A 20,380-nucleotide genomic window follows, 5' to 3' on the forward strand; every position below is an offset into this window, starting at 1 on the left:
GTAATTTAGTTAGTTTTTGAAGAGGCAATTTTTCTCCCTAGAAGTTAGAATACAAATGAAGTTGTACTCTTTTTTCTTATCTAATTTACTTGTTTGGAGAAAAAAAAAATTCATAGGATTTTATCAGCGAAGGTTTTAACAAGGATTATTCTGTGGGACATCAAAGGCAAACTCATAAAATAACGAATTTGTTAATTTGTTTTTGAAACGATTAAACAAAGCACCAGTGGTCTAGTGGTAGAATAGTACCCTGCCACGGTACAGACCCGGGTTCGATTCCCGGCTGGTGCATAATTTTCTTTTCATTTTATTTTTATTTTTTCGTTTTATTAAGGTTTCCGGCAAATTGGAACAAAATTTTGTCGAAATCATGAAGCACGAACTTGAACTTGCATTCTTATATATATATATAAAAAAAAAAAAAAAAAAAAAACTTGAACTTGCATTAAGAACGGAACTTTTTGCTGCTGAAAAGCCTGAAATTAATCTAATTGAATTCAAAAAAGATAATAACTAATTAACTATATCCAAACAGGAGCATGTAGGCTGCTAAATTCTCTGGCATCAAACTCCACAACATCCATGCACTCAACACCTTCATTAAACTTGCTGCAGACTAATTCAGATTGAGGCCCCATTTCAGCAACAAAAATTGTGTTCTGCAAATCTTCATCTAATCCTGAACAAGCACAAGCTCCATGGGGACCAAGAAACAATGTTGCATCTCTCAAGTCCTTCACTTCTTCCCAAGTTGTAGCCTCATGAGCTATAAAATCATCTCCAAATTTAATTTTGTTTACTTTCTCAGGAATCCCGTTACTCCCTTTCTTCACTGCAAAAATTTCTCCGTTATGCTCCACCGGGAACCTGCCCCCAGCTTCCCGAAAGTGCTTCCCGGAAAGCACTCTGTATTCCCAATTCTTGGTGTCAAAAGAACTTATTCTTCCCTGCATGTCCGCACAGTAGAAAACCCCATTCTAGGAAACAACGTTGACAACATAACCAAAGACACCAGAGCCAACAGAATATGATGGCGAGTCCAGGACTTCTCTCTCCCCACGCGCAACACGTCAAAATTGAATTTCCCGTAATAAGGGTCCCTTTCAATGGCGAGCACGGTGCAAGAAGGAGATGTAGGAGCAGTAGAGAAAGTTGCAGCATTGAAGACGGAGCTTCGATAAGGAAGATCAATCCGTCGGCGGGTTAATGGATCGAAGAAGAAGAGAGAAGTCGTTCTTCGCGAAAGCAGAAGTAGCCATCCCAGTCCCGAGGCAAGGCATTGGATTTGGAAGCTGAGTTCTGGAAAATCAACAACTGAGAATGCTTTCTTTAGAGGATCATAAATTGCATTCTTGGTTTCACCGGAGAATTCACCCAAGAAAAACAGCAAAGGCGACGGAGCTTGATCTTGTTGTAGTTGAAAAGGCTGACCCATGGCTGCTGCTTTAAGTGGATGTAAGTCGAGTAACAAAGACAATTTTTGAAGTTTTGGCTGGTTGATGTGCGGGAATGCGATATTCAAAGCCAAAAGAAAGAAGGAAATTTCACCAGAATTTCTTTCCTGATTTGTTTTGTTCTTTTGTATCTTGTTTCCTTTTTTGTTTTGGTTTCCGGATCAGATGTAATTTTTCTAAAAATTTATGGCTGATATTCAAAGTTGAAGATTGTGAAGTTTAAAGACACATGATTAAGCTGCTTATAGACTCCTGTTTGGATTTAGCTATTTGTTAGCATTTTTTCTTCCTTTCGCAAAGAAATTGATCATCCAATTTTAATTCAAAACCTTCAACTATTGATATCAATTGTGTATAACAATGTATTTAAATTGTTTGCAAACTTTATTGATGCAATGGAATTAAATGTCATATACATTCCCTCGTTCCGTCTAAGGTTTGACAAAAAAATAAAAATAATGACACATACATTACAATTTAATTAATTACGTACTGACTTTCATTCATGCATAAATATTTTTCCTTCATAATTTCTATATAGCTTATAATTTCACAGAAAAAGGAGAAAGAAAACGTTGCATATTCAACAATCTGTGTGGAGTAATTTCCTGATCTACTGATCCCACGATCCATCAGGAGCCGATAAATCATTCATCTGATAGCATTAAAATCAAGATTGAGCGAGGCTTTTTGCATATGCAGTGCAGCAGCTTAAGGAAGGTTCAAATTCCGGTCTTTAACATCAATGACAGAATGCAAATTTGAACCGTCTGGAATTCCTAAAGGAGGATCCTTGCATGAACAATTATCAACAGTAAACAGTTCCCATTCTTTAATTCCACACTTTTCCAGAGCAGCAGCTAATCTCCTGGTGTCTGTCTCTTTCGGGAGAGCCCCATCCGGGCTAACGAGCACTGCTCCAGTATAAGACTGGCCTGCTACTCGAGCAGCCCCGTGGTAATGAAACAATCCCCAGCTTAAATCATCGGATACATCAACAATAGTCCAAAACTCATTTGAAACAACCCCATTGTCTAGTACACTGAAGTAAAATGTCCCTGGCATCTTGTTTCTCTTAACTCTATACCTCCGCCTTCTCCAAACCAATTTTCCTTCTAGGGTTTTAACCTGAAAAACGGGCTCATACCAAAAAGATCCTTTTGCCTTTCCCCTGTAAAAAAGCTGATACTGGCATGGAAATTGATCATAAGCTGGGTTTTGTCCAGCCACAACACGCCAACTCCAATCTAGATTCCCCAGCCATCCGACAAAGAGATCTTCAGCAGTTTCATGACACAAGTCTTTTCCTCGAAACTTAACCATTGGAGGCACATGAGGTTTCTCTGGAATGTTAGCATTCAATTCTAGACAATTGTTCTTCTGTAGTACACAGAGTGAAAATGCTTCAAGATTTGGACTTTCATAGGAAGCAATACAACGATAATTACACACTTGATCCACTGGACTGCACTGGTTCAAGCACTGAAGAGCTTTCCTACAGTCAGGATCCAAAAGGCAGTCTAGTATCTGAGGTCCACAGTTCTGTACCATGCAGCTTAGAGTCGAAAAGCCCTTTGATCTCAAGTTCTGTAGTATTGGCACTGGTCGTATATAAGCATTGATTATGACCAACAAACAGAACCTTATATCATCAGTATTTTTCCGGGCCCAAGCCTCAGATATAGTATTGATAACTTCCATAGATTCATTTGCTTTCTTCGGTTGGGAAACACTGATTATTTTGTCGAAAAAGGTACCTTTTGTTTCACTATGAACATAAGATCCTCCTAGTTTGTTTGTCATATCTGGAGAAGAGTCGAAACTGATTATGTTCGGGATGTTTTTGCTGTTGCTCTGAATCCATTTCACTGATTCCTGATTTGTTACGGCAACAGTCACCAAAATTTCTGCATGGCTTAGTTCCCTTTGCAGATTCTTGACTGTTCCTTCATGAGAGCGACTCAGATTGTCAGTGAACACAACCATTTCATATGCTTCATCAACCCATTTTAGTCTTTTCGCCTGCTTACACAAAAGGAAAATAGCATACACGATATAAGCATTCAACAAATTCTACGACCAAAGCAAAGTCCATGAGACAAAACACAAATCTGCAGCATTATAAGCAGGAAAATTTTGAAATCCTCTGGTCAAGGGAGGGAAAAAAATCTAACAAAACTTGAAAGATTTCACAATAATTCAAACTCAATACCCTTTCATGTGCAACATCGTAGGACACATCCAAAGTCACATAAGATGCTTGAAAGCGCTTTTACGTTTAAAAAAAAAAAAAAGCTTGTTTAAGAGTACTTTTATGAGAGACAGCCAATCGAGTGCTTTGCACTTTCTAAGAAGTACTCACAACGTGCTTCCAGAAAAAGTATCGAAGTTTCTGTCTCAAAAAGCACTTTTAATAGGAAGTGCTTTTCGGAGTACGGTTGGGAAAATTATAAACAACACTGAGGCAGAACGACGTCGGATTTGCAACCATATAGAAACATCTATAAACTGAAATAACAAACTAGGCGTAACGCTATCAACTGCCTTTAACTTACCGTGTGAAGCATGACCTCCTGCCACGTGGCGTTATTTAAAGGGCTGACAGAACCTTCACCCACGATGGCCACTATTCTCACCGGCGGGTCAGTTAGCTTCTCAGTCATCGCCCTCTCATTTTTCTCCAAAACCGCGGGCACTTTACTTTTAATACGGAGACAGGTTTCACTTTTCGGTTGAGAAAACAAAGCTACTGGAACGGCGATGTATTTGTGGCGGCGGATGAATGGAGTTGAGCCGGTGGGGGAAATGCTGAACCGGCGGTTTAGTTGGCAAAAACCGCGATTTTGTTTGGTGAAAGGGGGTGTTTCTAGAGACGTGTTCATAATTGTGGTAACAAATGAAGTGGAGGAGGAGCAAGAAGCTTGGGAACGCAAAGAATGTGGGAGCTGAAGCCGTTGGAGAAATAGAACTTAATCGAAGAGTGTCTGGTCTTCAGATGACGTGGTTACTTTATTTTTTCTATTTTAAGATAAAAGCGTAATTGCCTCTTTAGTCCTTTTAGATATAGCTAATTACATAAGTAGTTCTCAATTTTTTTTTTTTATAAAATTCTCTAAAATATAGTTGTCATATGATGATAATCTAGCGACCACTAATACCTATCATACGATGAACATTTAAACACGTGGTGCAGTTCTATATCTACCTATCATACGATGAACATTTAAACACGTGGTGTAGTTTTATATCTTCTTGTGAATAATATTAAAACTATAAAATAATCAAATAGTGCTACATAATATTATCACTTACCAATATTATCACTTACCATAAGATAAATATTGTCGTCCACTGAATCATTACTCTACTATAACATCAAATTAAATTACTCTACCATGAGATTTTGATGTCCATTCAATGTCCAATGCTCATTTTTGTTTGAATTTTAATTGATTATTTGGGGTTCGCCGGGGAAAGAGTGGGAAAAAGGCTAAAACTAGCAGCGGCTGAAATGTTGTGAATTGTGATATTTCTTTGAGACCAATCGTATCAAAAGAGCTTGTATATTGCCCAAAAATTACACTGTACATTACCATCACATAATTTAGCAACTTTTCTCTCTGTTTCTAAAGTTACTAACCTAAAAATATGACAAGCAAGCAGCTAAATCAATAATAAGAGCAAGAAAAGAAAGGAGCTGGTGCTTTATTTCCGGTGTGAGAATGCAGCATCCAAATTCTTCTGAGACCGTTCTCTAGATTTGGTCTTTGCTGTCAAAACCACGTCATCGAGAAATCCTCGTTGTGGAAATTCATCAGGTACAAGGCTCCAATAAATCTCAAACTGTTCTGTAGCCTCCTTCTTTTTATCCAACAAACTGTAGATTATTCCCTGCCACAAATTTCAACGACTGGTTATTCAGTAAAGACTTCAGAAACAAAATATTATTTCATTTCAATGCGATCACAAATCCCTATATGAGCTATTGCAGATAGCAATTTCCTAAAATGTGTTAATTTTGCCACAAAATCTGTATATGAATTACAAAAGAAATCTATTTTGGCCTTTTAGCATGTCCTATGTGAAAACCATACATTTCAGTGGTAGTCTAAATTGATTTACCAACCCTCTTTCCTGCCAATTTATAAATTCAACAGAACTTTTATCCGAGGGAACCAACACCAGGTATGCATAAGGCCTCCCGTCTCCAAAAATTACATGGACACAAATTCCAAGTGTCAATGATTCAAGTTGTCAGAGTATCAACAATCAACATTATCAGTTGTTACAGGCCATCGGAGAAATAATAACCCAAGATCCCCTAAGTTCTACTGCTATGCCACTAGGCTTATACTTACTGGTCCAACCCCACAAACTTTCCACCCTAAGCTAAATTTAGAAAGGATTCATTTTGACAGAAGCAGGTAACAGATAGCAAATTTCTGCAGAAGGTATATTGTTAAAGAACTTTACCTGGCAAAGATAAGGCCGAAAATCTCGAGGATTTTCTTTTACCAGATCTTGAAATTTCTTCAGCCCCTCCTCCAACTCCCCCTGCAAGAAGTATGGCAACGAATGAGAAGAATTTAGATTATCTGACCAAAGGTTTACATTCATACTGAATGCAAGAACAATTGATTGCAATGGTTTCAATTGGTGAATATATGAACTTATAGCAAGAATTTCTTAAGAAGTCACCTCTACAACATGCATTTGTGCAATTAAAATTCTTATGTTCCTCTCTTCAGTGACTCTTTTTTCACGCTGAGCAACTTCTAGAGCCTTTGATAGCATCTGAAAGACAGCTGGGCCTTCATGGTTTTTGTGCATCACCAATGCCAGACCCTGCATAAAGAGCACACTTAAGTTAGTAGCTGTTAGCACAGAAAGGAAACAAATGGGTATGAATTTCATTCATGTCATTGTCCACCAGGCAACTGGGGCAACAGCAATCTTCAACTGAAAGCCAATTGTTGATGGATTGAACATAATATTTGTTCACTATAAATTAAGCATACCCACAAGATAAGAAGATAGTTTCAGTTATCTTCTAGCTCAGAGCTAAACATTACAAAGATAGGAATGAAACCACTTCACTCAAAAGTCAACCATCAGCTTGAATCTATGGGTGATCCGAGGATGCATGCTCACATATACGAATCATTCATTTAGAAGAGTGACTGAATTTGCAAAGTCATACTTACATACCTTCCCAAGTCCTATGCAAACAGGCAAAGCATAGCATACGCACGGCACAATAACACAAAAAACAACCAACAATGAAAAAAACAATAAAAAAGAGAAAGTAAGAATCATACATGCAGAGCTCTAAGCAAAAGAGGCCTCTCCTTCAAGATATCCTTGAACAATCTCTTTGCAGTACTCAGCTTCCCCATCAACTCGTAACAAAGCGCTTGTAAAAGCTTCCACTCAACCTCATTCGGCTCGATATCAATCAACCTCTTCACAAACTCTAAAGCTTCCTTATTTCTCCCTCTCCTCATATTCCCTTGCATAACCACCTTCAAAGCCTCAACATTTCTTGGCTCTTTCTCTAAAAGCTTCTCAAACATCTCTTCCACTTCACTTTTCCCCATCAGGGCATCTCTCTTTTCTTTCAGATTCTCACTAGCCCTCATTTTACCTGGAAGTGCCACACTTGGCCTAAGGTTAGAACCAAAACTCCCCAAGAAAATTACAGACCCAGCAAGAAAAATGACTGCTTTTTCTTTCAAAACTTTCATAATTTTGTTCTCAGGTGAGAGAGATGAACGCGGTATCTTAGCAATGTGGGATTGGGACAAGTTTGTGATGAACAAAGAGTGAAATTTTTGTTTTTGGGTTTGTTGAAATGAGAGAGTGTGATGCTTTTGCTTGTTGGGTGAGCTTAAGAATGATGATTTGTTAGGGTCTGGGAGTACGGGGCGGTCATAATTTGAGTGCAAGTGAAGAGAAAATGTTTTGATTGAACTCATTTTGAAGATGAATTAGGTTATCAGTTACATGGGGAGTGATCAGGGTAAATGATTGGGCTCTCCACAGAAGAAAGTGCGAGGGTTTAACCTGTTGAAGAAATTGGGTTTTTGTCTGAAGATGGCAAAGTTGAAACTGCGTCGTTTCATTCTACCTACTTTTAATTTTTAATTTTTTTTTTAAAGAACGGTACCATTTTACCCTTCGTACTGATAATTGACCAAACTAGTTTGTTTTCCCGGGTGCCTGCCTCGTTATTCCAAAAACCCTAGTTAAACCCTAAAATCAGAGCAGGCGCAGAGACTGACTCAATAACACAAGCGTTTGCTTAATTATTGCTATTATTGTTATAATTTTGATAAGAAACATTATCCATTGATACTATAACAAGAAGATGAGGAAGAAAGTGGACGAACGCATCAGAACTCTGATCGAAAATGGCGTCAAGCAACGACACCGTTCCATGTTCGTCATAATCGGCGACAAGTCTCGCGACCAGGTACGCTTTTTTATAATTCTTTTTTCAATTATAAATTTTAAGCTTTTATTTTTTTTAAAGGTTATAAAATGTGATAACTTTGAGTTAGATTTAATAACTGTGTTTGCTTTTATGTTGTTTCGTGCCATGTTGTGTTATGCAGATTGTGAATCTTCACTATATGCAGAGCAAAGCGGTGGTCAAATCTCGGCCTACTGTTTTGTGGTGCTACAAAGATAAACTGGAGCTCAGCAGGTCTTATTTTTAAGTTCAATTCATATTTTCTGTATTTAAAATTTTAATAATTATAATCTATATTACACAAATTTTTAGGTGCATTTGGGGGATTGGGAGTGCTTTCAATACAAATAATTTTTTTTTGGTTTTCCGAATAGCGAAAACAGTTTTATGTTTGTTTTGTAGTGTTTTTATGAAATTTACAAAAGCAGCTTTTCGATAGAAAAGTAACTTCTTATGCTTTCCTGTAAGTACTTCGGAGGTGGTATTTTGGAAAGTGGGTTTCTGTCAAAAATGCATTTAAACAATTGATCAGTGCTATCGCAAAAAATTCTCCAAAAGTAATCTCAGGTGTTCCCTTATACCGAAACAAGACTCTGTTTAGTAGCCAAAATAGCGAAAACCAAAAGAGAGAAAAGAGATATAGTTGGTTTTGGATTTTTATGTTGCATTTGTTGATTCATACCCTAGAATTTTTGTGTGTGAAACAATTACAAAGTGATTACAATTATACAGTCACAAGAAAAAGCGTCAAAAGCAGATAAAGAAGTTAATGCAGAGAGGACTGCTCGATCCTGAGAAAGTCGATCCTTTTCAACTTTTTCTTGAAACTGGAGGATTGACACATTGCTTGTACAAGGATAGTGAAAGGATTCTTGGTAATACATTTGGAATGTGCGTATTACAGGTAAAGCTCTGTAGATGCTTGTTGCTTTAACAAATTTTGCTGACTCATAATCTTATAAGATCTTCATGTGATTTGATTTTAGGATTTTGAGGCGTTGACACCAAATCTACTGGCTAGAACGATAGAAACAGTGGAGGGTGGTGGATTAATTGTATTGTTGCTTCGATCTCTTTCCTCTTTAACCAGGTTATGTACGATGGTCATGGTATGAATCATTCGCACTTTTTAATTGATTTTGACATTCTCCATTAGGAATTCAGAAAATGTAGCACCTGGCTTAGGTTAGCTATATTTTTATGCTGGTCACTTCATTGATCTGCTTGTATATAAAAATAATTATTCCTGAATGCTCGTCTTCGTGCTTTATAATTTCACGACAACTTTGTGGATGCTATCTAGTTGAGATGATAAAATCTCTTGTGTTGAAGACGAGGATTTGGGTTTGAACCCCACTTCACATGGGTGAGGAGGGGATTGGGTTGCCACTAGGCTAAACAATATATATATATATATTCACAATGACTTTCAGTAATTATTGTACTATTGATTTTCATACTTCACACATATTATCACTATGGAGACTTATAGAAAGCTTGCTGATGTCAGGATGTTCATGAGAGATTTCGTACTGAATCCCATTCTGAAGCTGCTGGACGTTTTAATGAACGTTTTCTATTATCACTTGCATCTTGCAGAGCATGTGTGGTTATGGATGATGAGCTGAATGTTTTACCAATTTCATCTCATATAAGGTCAATTACTGCTGTTCCAGTTAAAGAGGTAATCTATGGCAGGACTGTTTTGGTGGTTGACTATGATGAAACTTTTTTAGTGTCATAATACTTTGAATTGTACTCCATCTGGGATAAGGCTGTAAAAGAGCTTATCTCGAGTTGCACTATGTTGTTTGAATGTGTGTGTGTGTGTGTGTTTTTAAACACAGATTGAACTTGAGGCTGCAATTAATCTCAGACATAGCTCAAATCAGTTTTCAACTTTGGTTTGTTGAAGTCTGAACCTTCTCACTGCTCAAACCTGTTTGTGAGCTTAGTGGCTATATCACATAAACAAATCTTATGTCTCATTTCAAATTCCTATGTTTTAACTATAATATTGCATGTTTATGACAATATGCCGTGTTATAGAGTTTATAAATGGTTATGTATGTTGTATTATTCGTTATGAATATAAGATATATTTCAGTTTTTAATAAATTTCATTTATTTCAAATGGTAAAATATATATATATATATATGTAGTACACTCATTAACAAATCAAAGAACTTTGGGACTGTTCTTCCCTGTTTGATATTTTAATCAACCATAGATTTCTGTTTGAGCTTGATTAACCAGCGATAAAGTATCTTAAAGAGCTAAACTTTAGCTGTACTGGGAAGCTTGATGCATAGTTTATTTTCCCTATCCACATATTATTTCTTGGGATGTGTAAAGAATTTTGCTGCATGCCTTATAATTGTGGGAATTAAAATGAAGTTTGTGTATTGTGTTTGTTAACCAGGGACTGTTTTGTCGTGTGTTGGTTCATTGGTTTTTGACTTTCAAATGTTCTTGTGCTTTTATGTAACTTTTTTCTTTATCTTCTGTTTGGTGCTTGAAGGACTCTGAAGGGCTTTCAGAAGCAGAACGGGACTTGAAGGATTTGAAAGAGCAACTGTGTGATGATTTTCCCGTTGGTCCTTTGATTAAGAAATGTAGTACCCTGGATCAGGTAGAGAATGATTGGCATGTATCAATATTTTTTATTCTTCCTGTGTGGATGACTATTATCTCAATAATACTTTGTTTATGATTTGAGATCATATCTTCGTGTTTGAAATAGGGTAAAGCTGTCATTACATTTCTTGATGCAATTTTGGATAAAACTCTACGTAGTACAGTGGCTTTGCTTGCTGCTCGTGGCCGTGGGAAGTCGGCTGCACTTGGTTTAGCAATTGCTGGGGCTATTGCTGCTGGGTAATCTGCTGAACATATACAATTAATTGTTTTCCTTTTCTTGTTTTGACTTTGACCTTTGGTAGATTCTGATGGAAGAAATATATCCTGGTAGGTATTCAAATATTTTTGTGACTGCGCCCAGTCCTGAGAACTTAAAAACATTATTCGAATTTGTTTGCAAAGGTTTCAATGCAATTGAATATAAGGTAAAGTTGTACCCTCTCCCTTGGTGCATTTTCTTTTATATGATTCTTAAAAATAAGTCCTTTGCATCCTACTCACGCTATGCTCTTCTTGTTGTACTTTTCCCATAAATGGGGGAATTAGACTAAACGCCATTGAGTTGCTTGTTCTCAGTGAACATCAAGTTTGCACCATGTGAAAAGCTTTATTTATTTGACTTCTTAGGTTTTTTAGGAAACTGAAAGGATGTATATTGCATGAAATGAAAAAGAAGGTGAAAATCAAGTGTTGGGAATATGTTTAAGTATTACCGGACACTTTTCTTTTCTGGCTTGGTTGTTGGGATCTAATTCTAATGAGATTGGAGATATTTCAATTTTTCACCCAATCTAACTAGGAGCTGTACTTTCTTTGATCCATTGCTGTTTGTCTCTTAATTTTCTCTGGTTTTGCTGTTTTGCTCATCCACACCAGCTGTAGTTTTTCGCTTTCATTTATAATATGGTGTCTGTTTCTTACCAAATCACATTAAAAGAATAACATTAGTAGTACCAAAACTGCTCTTTACTCACTTCCAGATTCATTGAATAAGTTGTAGTTATGCAGGGTAGTTGCTGGCCCATTCTTGTGATCTGTTTCATTGAAATTTTTTAATTTCAATTAGTTTTGCAGTAGGCATATTGATTATATAATACAGTTGTTATGTTGAATTTCAAGTGATTGTGCATGAAGTGATTCATTGTCTACTGAGTTCTTTTATAAGATTTAGTTAGATATTGACAACATAATACAGTTGTTATGTTGAATTTCATGTGATTGTGCATGAAGTGATTCATTGTCTACTGAGTTCTTTTATAAGATTTAGTTAGATATTCACAGCACAATTGTCGTGCTATTTTGTTTGTTTTCTGAATCCTTTTTGTATTTATTCTAATTCTTAATCTTTATTCTCAGGAACACATTGATTATGATATAGTTAGAAGTTCTAATCCTGATCTCAGGAAACCAATTGTGAGAATCAATATCTACAGGCAGCACAGACAAACAATTCAGGTTTAATAAAAATGCATACGTATTTTTGTTTTGTATTAGATGATGTTTTCCTGTGATATACTGCTTGAATATCATAACTGTTGTGTTAGAATAATTCTAATGTGTGCTTAAATTGCTGACATATTCATTCTTCATGACTTACAGTATATGGAGCCACATGAACATGAAAAGCTTGCCCAAGTTGAGCTTCTAGTGATTGATGAAGCTGCAGCTATTCCCTTGCCTGTTGTCAGATCCTTGCTTGGTCCTTATCTTGTCTTCCTTTCATCTACAGTAAATGGGTATGAAATTTTTGTGATAATCTTGTGAAACAATTAATTGAGTCTAATGAACAAGTTACTATAAGTTTTGAGTGTACTATATAATTCCACGGTCATGGGATAAATAATCATTTGGATGTCTTTGGTTTTGTTTATCTCATGTTCATGGGACTAAATTCTCTGTCATAGTTTAAATTTAAATTACGGAGTAAAAATGTAAATATGAATTTTATAACTGGTCATTAAATAGTCAATATGATAACTAATAACATTAATGCCTCTAGGAGGTTTCTCATGCCCATCTGAACTTTTGAAAAAAAGCTAATGATATAAATTTAAAATTAGTGATATAAATAATTATTAATATAAAATTACACATTTTTGAGTTTATGATAGGTAAAATATTCATCAATATTCTTTCAAAAAAAAATCATCGATGTTTAATATTTTATTTAAATTGTTATTCAGTTAGTTCTTAAATTATCTTTATTAGTGGCTAATATAAACTTTTAATTGATAATATAAAAATATTTTAATTTGACTTTCATTTAAATTAGTTTTGATTAGTTCTATCGTATTATTCATCTTGCATTCATATCCAATCCAATAGTAAACCAAACACAAGATAATACTATATTAGTCGTTTCCTATATTATCCAATCCTGTTTGGCTAGCCATACACATCCTAATGCATTGACTTTAGCTTACCTTTGCGTTCCTGTGATGCAAATTCTTGGTCAATTTTCTCCCTTGAGAATGTTCAGTACTGTCTCCTAGTTCAGGAGCCAAAATCTTGGTTTGATTTAATTCTTTTTTTGATGGGTGGTTCAATTTAATTCTGACATTAGGTTTTTCATTTGTTTCTTATTCTTGCCCTAAAAGCTATGAAGGAACTGGCCGATCATTGTCGTTGAAACTTCTGCACCAATTGGAACAGCAAAGCCATATGCCTGCAAAGGGTGTCGAGGGTTCTGCTCACGGTATATTTGAGCTTTAGTTAGCTTTTTTAGCTCTATGGCTAAATTGATGCACATGGAGTATGGACCTTTAAAGATGCATTTTTAGAATAAAAGATAGCAGTTTCACCACGTCATAGATGTTATACAGAGGAGCTTCCGAGCATGGAACCAGACTTAACTTATTCATTATGTTTGTTTGGCTGTCCAACAATTCATGTTGGTTGTGTTAGATGAACCAAATTAATGCACCTCTTCTCCCTAACTCCCATCCAATAAGTAAATAAAGAGAATTCCTTTGTCAAATTGATAATTTCTATGTACCATCTTTTTTTTTAATAATAAAAAAAAAACCCTGTGAGATTTTTTTTTTTTTTTGGGGGTGTTTTAAACTCAGCAAAGATTTCAAATCAGATCCTAAAATGTGAGGAATGATCTTTGTTATGTAATTTTATTTTCTTATTTGCTTTGTAATGTATAAAGCATGGTCATGGCACATGTTTATAGTTTCTTGACAATTGTTGTATACTATGTTGTGATACATATGAAGGCTGTGCTATACTAGTTAACAATATGATATTTATAATAAACTTTCTTTTGTTTCTTATCAATACATAAAGATTACAGCCTGCCATAAGGTTTGCAAGAAACCTTTCCAGCTTGGGTATATTTTGCCAACATGTATTCAAATGTTACCCTTTTTTTCCTTGATCTAAATTTGTTGAGTTTTCAATTGTGCTTAAATGCAGGATGCCTTTTCAAAAAGATAGAACTTAGTGAATCTATTAGATATGCCCCTGGAGATCCGATAGAGTCTTGGCTTAACGGGTTGCTTTGCCTGGATGTTATGAATTCCATACCCCATATCAACAGGTTTGGCTTGGATTGTTTATGATCTGTCTTAAATCAAAAACGCATTTTCATTATCTTTATTGATTCCTCTCTCTTGACATTTAGGTTACCTCCTCCCAGTGAGTGTGATCTTTACTATGTTAATCGAGATACACTATTTTCTTACCATAAAGAAAGCGAGTTATTTTTGCAGGTAATTACCTTATACTTAAATGTTTATTTTGTTTTAACATAAAATTGGCACTTATATCTCTTATTATTTGCAGCGGATGATGGCACTATATGTTTCTTCTCACTATAAAAATTCACCCAATGATCTACAATTAATGGCCGATGCTCCAGCTCACCATTTGTTTGTGTTACTTGGTATATCACCTTTTTTCCCTTTTTCTTTTTTCTTTTTGTTCTTAGTTGTTTCATTTACCTTTCCAACCTGAGGTTCTCATCCTAACTGGCTGTTCACAGGTCCTGTTGATGAGTCAAAAAATCAACTTCCTGATATCCTCTGTGTCATCCAGGTTTGCAACTCTTACATCACAAAACAGATTAATTATCCCTGCCTAGTGTCATGCTGTAATTTTGCCAACTAAACTGTAGTGTGTGGGGTTCTCTGATCCAAGTGCATATCTTTAAGAAAATTGGCTTTACAACAAAATGAGTGTAAAAGCAGGAAAAGTGAAATAGGAAAAAATATGGTATCAAGTTTCACATATGTATGAAATTGAATTATTTATATCTTGTTGCCTGTTTTCCCTGCCTAGTGTCATGCTGTAATTTTGCCAACTAAACTGCTGTCAAGTATTCAAGTCTGTCAGTTTGTGTGGGTATCAGCAATGCTCTTGAGCTTTCTACTACTTTTTAAATTCAGAGTGGCTGTCTTTAAAACCATAGAAGTGTCGTTAGCAAATTTCCCTTGTCAAAAGTTCTGCGTTTCCCTTTTTATAAATAAGTTATGCTGGGACAGCTTCTAGAAGACCTTTAACTAGCAACTTTCCATGATTGTCATGTACACATGTGTTACATATACATCCATGTATATCAGTATACATGCATGTATGAATGAATATGTTTATGTATGCAACTTTTTACAGGTCTGTCTTGAAGGGCAGATTTCTCGAAGATCTGTACTTAAAAGTTTCAGCGAGGGACACCAACCCTCTGGGGACCAAATACCATGGAAATTCTCTGAGCAATTCAGGGATGCAGTTTTTCCAAGTCTTTCAGGTGCTCGCATCGTACGCATTGCCACCCATCCAAGTGCAATGAGGGTAATTTTCTGTTTCATGGATACTTTTGGTTTTGATTTTACTTGCAGGCTCCTGTCAAGCTATTTTACTTTGTTTAATATGTGGCCATTGCAGCTTGGATATGGTTCTACTGCTGTGGAACTCTTAACAAGGTACATGCATTTTTCACTTTTTGTTCATTTTATTACTCTTCTAGATAAATCACTGAACTCGCACTAGGATGCATAAGTGTTGCGGAGAATCTGATGAGTATGTTCACCCTATGTACATGATAAGAAAGGGAGAAACTTTATTCTTTTTGTCATCCTTGGTCATATTTTTGGTACTTTCTGCTTATCTGTGTCATGCTTTTTTTCCTTGTGATGGATTATAACAATTGATGAGGCCAATATTCTTACAAGAGTAATGATACATCTAGGAACTTTTTGTACGAGTTATTTGTACAAACTGATGTGGTATCATATGACTGGTTTAATCAAGACATCACTTGGTCCGCAGGATCTATTTTTTTTATTTTATATATTCATTCAACCAATCATGTATTTCTACATCGGTTGTACAAAAATAATTTGTAGCCATAACATTACTCTTCTAAACAAGGATACTGACTAGCAAGCTAAGATTTAATCACCATGAGTTCATTAAATTGGGTTGTCTGTCAAGTGTCCCAGCCTGAAAATTGATACCAGTTTACTGGGGAGATTTGGTGGAATTTGGAGCAGGAGTGATGGATTTCAACTTTAAAAACATACATTTATTATATTTTGGGTTCTAATAATCCCCTGAAATAGGAGGAAGGAAAATGAAGAACCATAAAATATTCATTCCAGGTGTCTGTTTATACGTTATATGTTTCATAAGACCTGACAGATGTAGAACATGCATAAAACATCATCCATTACTCATTTGCAAGTGATATTTGGAAAATGATTCAAACAGAAAAAAGGTGCAGTGTCCCTAGAGGTGTCGTATATGGTGGCAAATATTGCATTTGCATGGTGTGTAGTGCCATCTTTAAATGTTTTCAGTTACTGCTGTGCTTATTGTTTGTGAAAAATTGTTAATGTCTAAATTAAATGTGGTTTGTTAGGTTCACAGGTTTTCTTTTCCCATTAATATTTGTCGATCTTATTCACTGCTATTAAGTCATGAAGAATTCTGTGTGTTTAATGTAAGGGAAATTGGTCCATTGCACCACCACATCTGAAAGGGGGAAAACAATTAATGACCTGAGAATTTGAACTGCAGTTATTTCTGGAATATGAAATGACTTGGGGAGAGCTATTTCGTGTTAATTTGTTACATGATAAGACATCCAATTTTTTTGGGGTACATATTACAATCAAAATAAGAAATTACTGTTATTTGTATTAATATGATCAAAACAATTTAATTTCAAAACTGTTTTGGAGGGAGCCATTTACAAGTATAGTGTCCACAGGTACTATGAAGGACAGTTGACAACGTTTTCTGAAATAGACGTCGAAGATACTGTGGAGACTCCAGAAGTTAGAGTTACAGAAGCTGCAAAAAAGGTTCACTTAGAGAACCAGCTTCATACTCCATTTTACAATTTTTTTTATTTTAAATAAAGCTTTGAGAGCTGATTCTTTGTTCAAACCGCTATTTACCCACATTCATTTGTTGGCCGATCATCTGATAAATCTTGAAATAAAATGGCGGTCAACAGACCATAAGCATCTGATTGGCTTCAGCTATTAGTATTATGTCTTTTGGGTTTGAATTAGTGTTCTGGCATTTTCTTTTGGTATTTATGTTAGCAGTATATCTGAATTTTCTGGCCTTGTACACACTGTGCTTGCAGGTTTCATTGCTTGAAGAAAATATAAAGCCTAAGACGAATCTCCCTCCTTTGCTAGTACATCTTCGTGAACGGCAGCCAGAGAAGCTCAATTACATTGGTGTCTCCTTCGGGCTTACATTAGACCTTTTCCGCTTTTGGAGGAAGCATAAATTTGCTCCGTTCTATGTTTCCCAGAATGCAGTTAAGATGCTCCTTTTACCACTCTTTTTTTCTTTTCTCTTGGCCTCTCGCTTTACAGTGCTACTTGGTTTGGAACTTTGGATGTTTAGTGTGGAATTTGACTTTTCTTGTTTTCCTTCAAAGAATGCGGTAACTGGTGAACATACATGTATGGTCTTGAAACCATTACATAGTGAAGATATCGAAGTCAATGAATCTGATGAATGGGGCTTTTTTGGTCCATTCTACCGAGGTGAGGCCACTTTTGACAATGATGTTTTCTTCGTCTGTATATTTTTCTTTTCTCGGTTGGTATCCTCAGTACCTAGCTTTATATTTTGCTTCTTGCCCCTAGATTTCAAACAAAGATTCTTTTGGCTGCTCGTGCAACACAAGTTACAGAGAATGGACTATAAGCTTCTAATGAGGTTAGGATTATATCTTTACCCTCTTCAAATTAGTTTTGGTTGTGAAGTATTCTCATTCCAATCTTAATTTTCCAGTGTTTTGGACCCTAAAATCAACTTTAAAGAACTGGACCCAAGACAGGACAACTCAGATAAATTTTTGAAGTCATTGACTGGTGTTTTTTCAGCAAATGATATCCTGCGGCTGAAAGATTATACAAATGGTCTTATTGAGCATTATGCAGTAAGATCTCTTAGATGACAATTATGTATTTGTTTTGGAATTGTTCATAAAACGACACACGTCATATTGATACATGATAAATAAAATGGCATCTGCACTTAAATAATCTACTGAACTGCTCGATCAAAACATTTCCTTGAGGACCTCAACCTTTGGATTTGGTTTTCCTTACAATTTTTGTTAGTGACACAGTTTGGATTATATGGCTATGGCATCAGTACTTGTAGGATATAAAGCCCATTTAATAAGAAACTGGTTCTTTATTTCCTATTATTGTTATGAAACTACAGATTAAAGATCTTGCAAAAGTTTAACTGATGGTCTGATGCAATCAATCACTAAAGTTCAAATTAGCAGTAACATGTTGTCTTTGCTGTTTAGTTCCAGCAGTGAGAAATTTAAAAGTGTTGGCTCTCTTTTAGTTCTAGATTATGACTCTGGGGCCCTTATTTTATCATCTTTTTCCAGATCCTAGACCTTGTTCCAAGACTGGCACATCTATATTTTCAAGAGAAGCTTCCAGTTACACTTTCATATGTTCAGGCTGCTGTACTGCTTTACATTGGCATGCTGGGACAAGACATCTCATGCATTCAGGTTTGCTTTCACCAGACTCTTGGAATAACTCTGTGCACATAGACAACCGTTTGCTTGCATCATGTAACATTATGAATCAGTTTTCTCACCTTCTTGAGAACCTTATGCATTCATACTGACGTCCCACTGGTTGTCCTGGTGTCTATTTTATTATGTATAATGTTTAGACATTGATTGATACTTAATTGAACTTCCGTATTTCAGGACCAAATGAAGCTAGAAGCTGATCGGATTTTTGTGCTATTCAGAAAGGTCATGACAAAACTTACTGACTACTTATATGAAATTTCTTCAGAGGAGATTAAAACAGCTCCTCCTAGACTGAAAGAAGTAAGTTGAGCGGCCACCTTGTCACTATTGCCTTTACAGTAGATTGATGTTTGGGCTTATTGTACTTTCTCCTGGTTTGGCACATCGATTAAGGAAAATCTGAAGTGAAAAGCTTCACTGGGAATTATGTAAGGTTGTTTGAGTTGTGACTAGTGGATCTGTCAGTATATTTAGTCAAAATCAATGACTATCCCAATCGCATAAACCTGAAAGGTACTTAGAAAATTGTGGGTTAATTGTGTCTATAGGAAAAAGTATAGAATCCTTATATTTAGAATCAAGATTTGTTGCGTTTTTCTTCTTTGAAATGCTTTAGTCATTAATAATTCAGCACCCTTACTGAGACTTTTTAAAATTGCTTTCAGGGAGCATTTGAACCTCACAATATCTCTTTGGATGAGGATCTGAATGATGGTGCAGAGCAATTTGAGGTGAGCTCTTCACTCTGTGGCCTTTGTTTCTTTTCCTTATTTTCTTTCCTCAAGCTCTCTCTTTGTCCATTCCAAACCAAATCCACTGATGAGACGCCATCTGTAGGAGGGAATGAAAACGAAGATGGAAGGACTGTTAAATCCCGAGCTTCTTCAACAGTATGCCATTGTTGACAAGAATGCCGATTTAGAGAAGGCTTTACAAAGTGGTGGTGGAAAGATTGCCGCTGGGGGGGTTATAAGTGTGAAATCCAGCAAGAGTAAAATTGACAAGCCCGCAAAGCACAAAGAGAGTCACCAAAGTGGGAAAAAGCGAAACAAAGATGTAAGCGGCTCCAAATCAAATAAAAAGCGTAAATCTTAGTTATAGACTAGACGCACAAAAGATTGAATTAGTTGGTTATTTTTGTTGTTCTACTAACTAAACTTAGAATATCAATCGATATGTGCAATTTTGCCCTCGGTTTACTGTAATCTGTGTAATTTTCCTTCAACAAGTGAATAACATGCTGGCGGCTGCTTTTAGATTAGAAGAAAATGTTTGATTTTTTATTCAATTTTTGGTTTATTATTATTATGTTGCAGCTATAAAATATAAATAAGGCTTGGGTTCAATCTGGCAGTGGTACGTAATAGTGCTTCTTTTTATATATATATATAATTACATTCTAGACTTTCTAGTACGACGAGAGGGGTTAGATTTGAATTTACTCAAATAAATTGATGTACTTGAATTTACCTTACAACCTATTGAAAACATCAAGATAAAATGTTTTTCATCAATCCAAGGCTTCTTTTTTAGAACGATAAATGTGAGTGTATGGATGTTTTCAATCGGTTAAGGGATTTGAAATATATCAATCTATAAAGGGGTAAACTGAAATTTAAAATTTAGACGTTTAATTGTGATCCTCACCTTCTTGGTTAATAAGAGAATGTGTTATTCAATTTCTATTGATAATAAAATCTTAAAATAAAGAACATTCACACTAACAGCACGCTATTAAAGTTTTAAGTAAATGAGCTCCATACAAAACGTTCCGGGATAAT

At 35.7% G+C, this 20,380-nt stretch overlaps 4 protein-coding genes and 1 non-coding gene across 7 annotated transcripts; 2 read left to right on the forward strand and 3 right to left on the reverse strand.

Moving 5' to 3' along the window:
• Nucleotides 1-220: 220 nt before the first annotated feature.
• On the forward strand, nt 221-291 carry TRNAG-GCC. The gene has a single exon. It is a non-coding gene; the product is annotated as a tRNA-Gly (tRNA).
• A 230-nt stretch (nt 292-521) lies between these two features.
• Nucleotides 522-1,435, reverse strand: LOC18037457 (F-box/kelch-repeat protein At3g18720). The gene is made up of 2 exons (XM_024181261.1): nt 1,013-1,435; nt 522-947 (listed from the first exon to the last, which is right to left on the reverse strand). The coding sequence occupies exons 1-2, from the start codon at nt 1,433-1,435 to the stop codon at nt 522-524; spliced, it is 849 nt and encodes a 282-aa protein (XP_024037029.1).
• Nucleotides 1,436-2,112: 677 nt separating this feature from the next.
• LOC18037494 lies at nt 2,113-4,451 on the reverse strand. Its single transcript, XM_006427890.2, has 2 exons — nt 4,010-4,451; nt 2,113-3,476 (listed from the first exon to the last, which is right to left on the reverse strand). Exons 1-2 carry the CDS (start codon nt 4,334-4,336, stop codon nt 2,166-2,168), a joined length of 1,638 nt encoding a protein of 545 aa, XP_006427953.1. The 5' UTR covers nt 4,337-4,451; the 3' UTR covers nt 2,113-2,165.
• Nucleotides 4,452-4,961: 510 nt separating this feature from the next.
• Nucleotides 4,962-7,566, reverse strand: LOC18037676 (protein SLOW GREEN 1, chloroplastic). The gene is made up of 4 exons (XM_006427891.2): nt 6,773-7,566; nt 6,153-6,299; nt 5,928-6,008; nt 4,962-5,345 (listed from the first exon to the last, which is right to left on the reverse strand). Exons 1-4 carry the CDS (start codon nt 7,427-7,429, stop codon nt 5,160-5,162), a joined length of 1,071 nt encoding a protein of 356 aa, XP_006427954.1. The 5' UTR covers nt 7,430-7,566; the 3' UTR covers nt 4,962-5,159.
• Nucleotides 7,567-7,623: 57 nt separating this feature from the next.
• On the forward strand, nt 7,624-19,804 carry LOC18037677 (RNA cytidine acetyltransferase 1). 3 transcript variants are annotated; one of them, XM_006427892.2, is made up of 26 exons: nt 7,624-7,926; nt 8,069-8,160; nt 8,659-8,830; nt 8,913-9,035; nt 9,437-9,610; nt 10,449-10,559; nt 10,671-10,804; nt 10,899-10,992; nt 11,924-12,022; nt 12,167-12,303; nt 13,165-13,262; nt 13,988-14,111; nt 14,196-14,283; nt 14,357-14,456; nt 14,556-14,608; nt 15,182-15,358; nt 15,452-15,489; nt 16,779-16,872; nt 17,163-17,342; nt 17,466-17,574; nt 17,677-17,749; nt 17,825-17,972; nt 18,441-18,569; nt 18,774-18,899; nt 19,265-19,330; nt 19,437-19,804. In XM_006427892.2, the coding sequence occupies exons 1-26, from the start codon at nt 7,822-7,824 to the stop codon at nt 19,692-19,694; spliced, it is 3,102 nt and encodes a 1,033-aa protein (XP_006427955.1). In that variant the 5' UTR covers nt 7,624-7,821; the 3' UTR covers nt 19,695-19,804. The 3 variants fall into 3 exon arrangements, with proteins under 3 accessions (XP_006427955.1, XP_024036191.1, XP_024036192.1); XM_024180423.1 differs by having other exon boundaries at nt 17,163-17,574; XM_024180424.1 differs by lacking the exons at nt 7,624-7,926; nt 8,069-8,160; nt 8,659-8,830 and having other exon boundaries at nt 8,953-9,035; nt 9,526-9,610.
• The last annotated feature ends 576 nt before the right edge of the window (nt 19,805-20,380 follow it).

The sequence above is a fragment of the Citrus clementina genome, unplaced genomic scaffold (assembly GCF_000493195.1).
Source record: "Citrus clementina cultivar Clemenules unplaced genomic scaffold, Citrus_clementina_v1.0 scaffold_7, whole genome shotgun sequence".
NCBI lineage: Eukaryota > Viridiplantae > Streptophyta > Magnoliopsida > Sapindales > Rutaceae > Citrus > Citrus x clementina.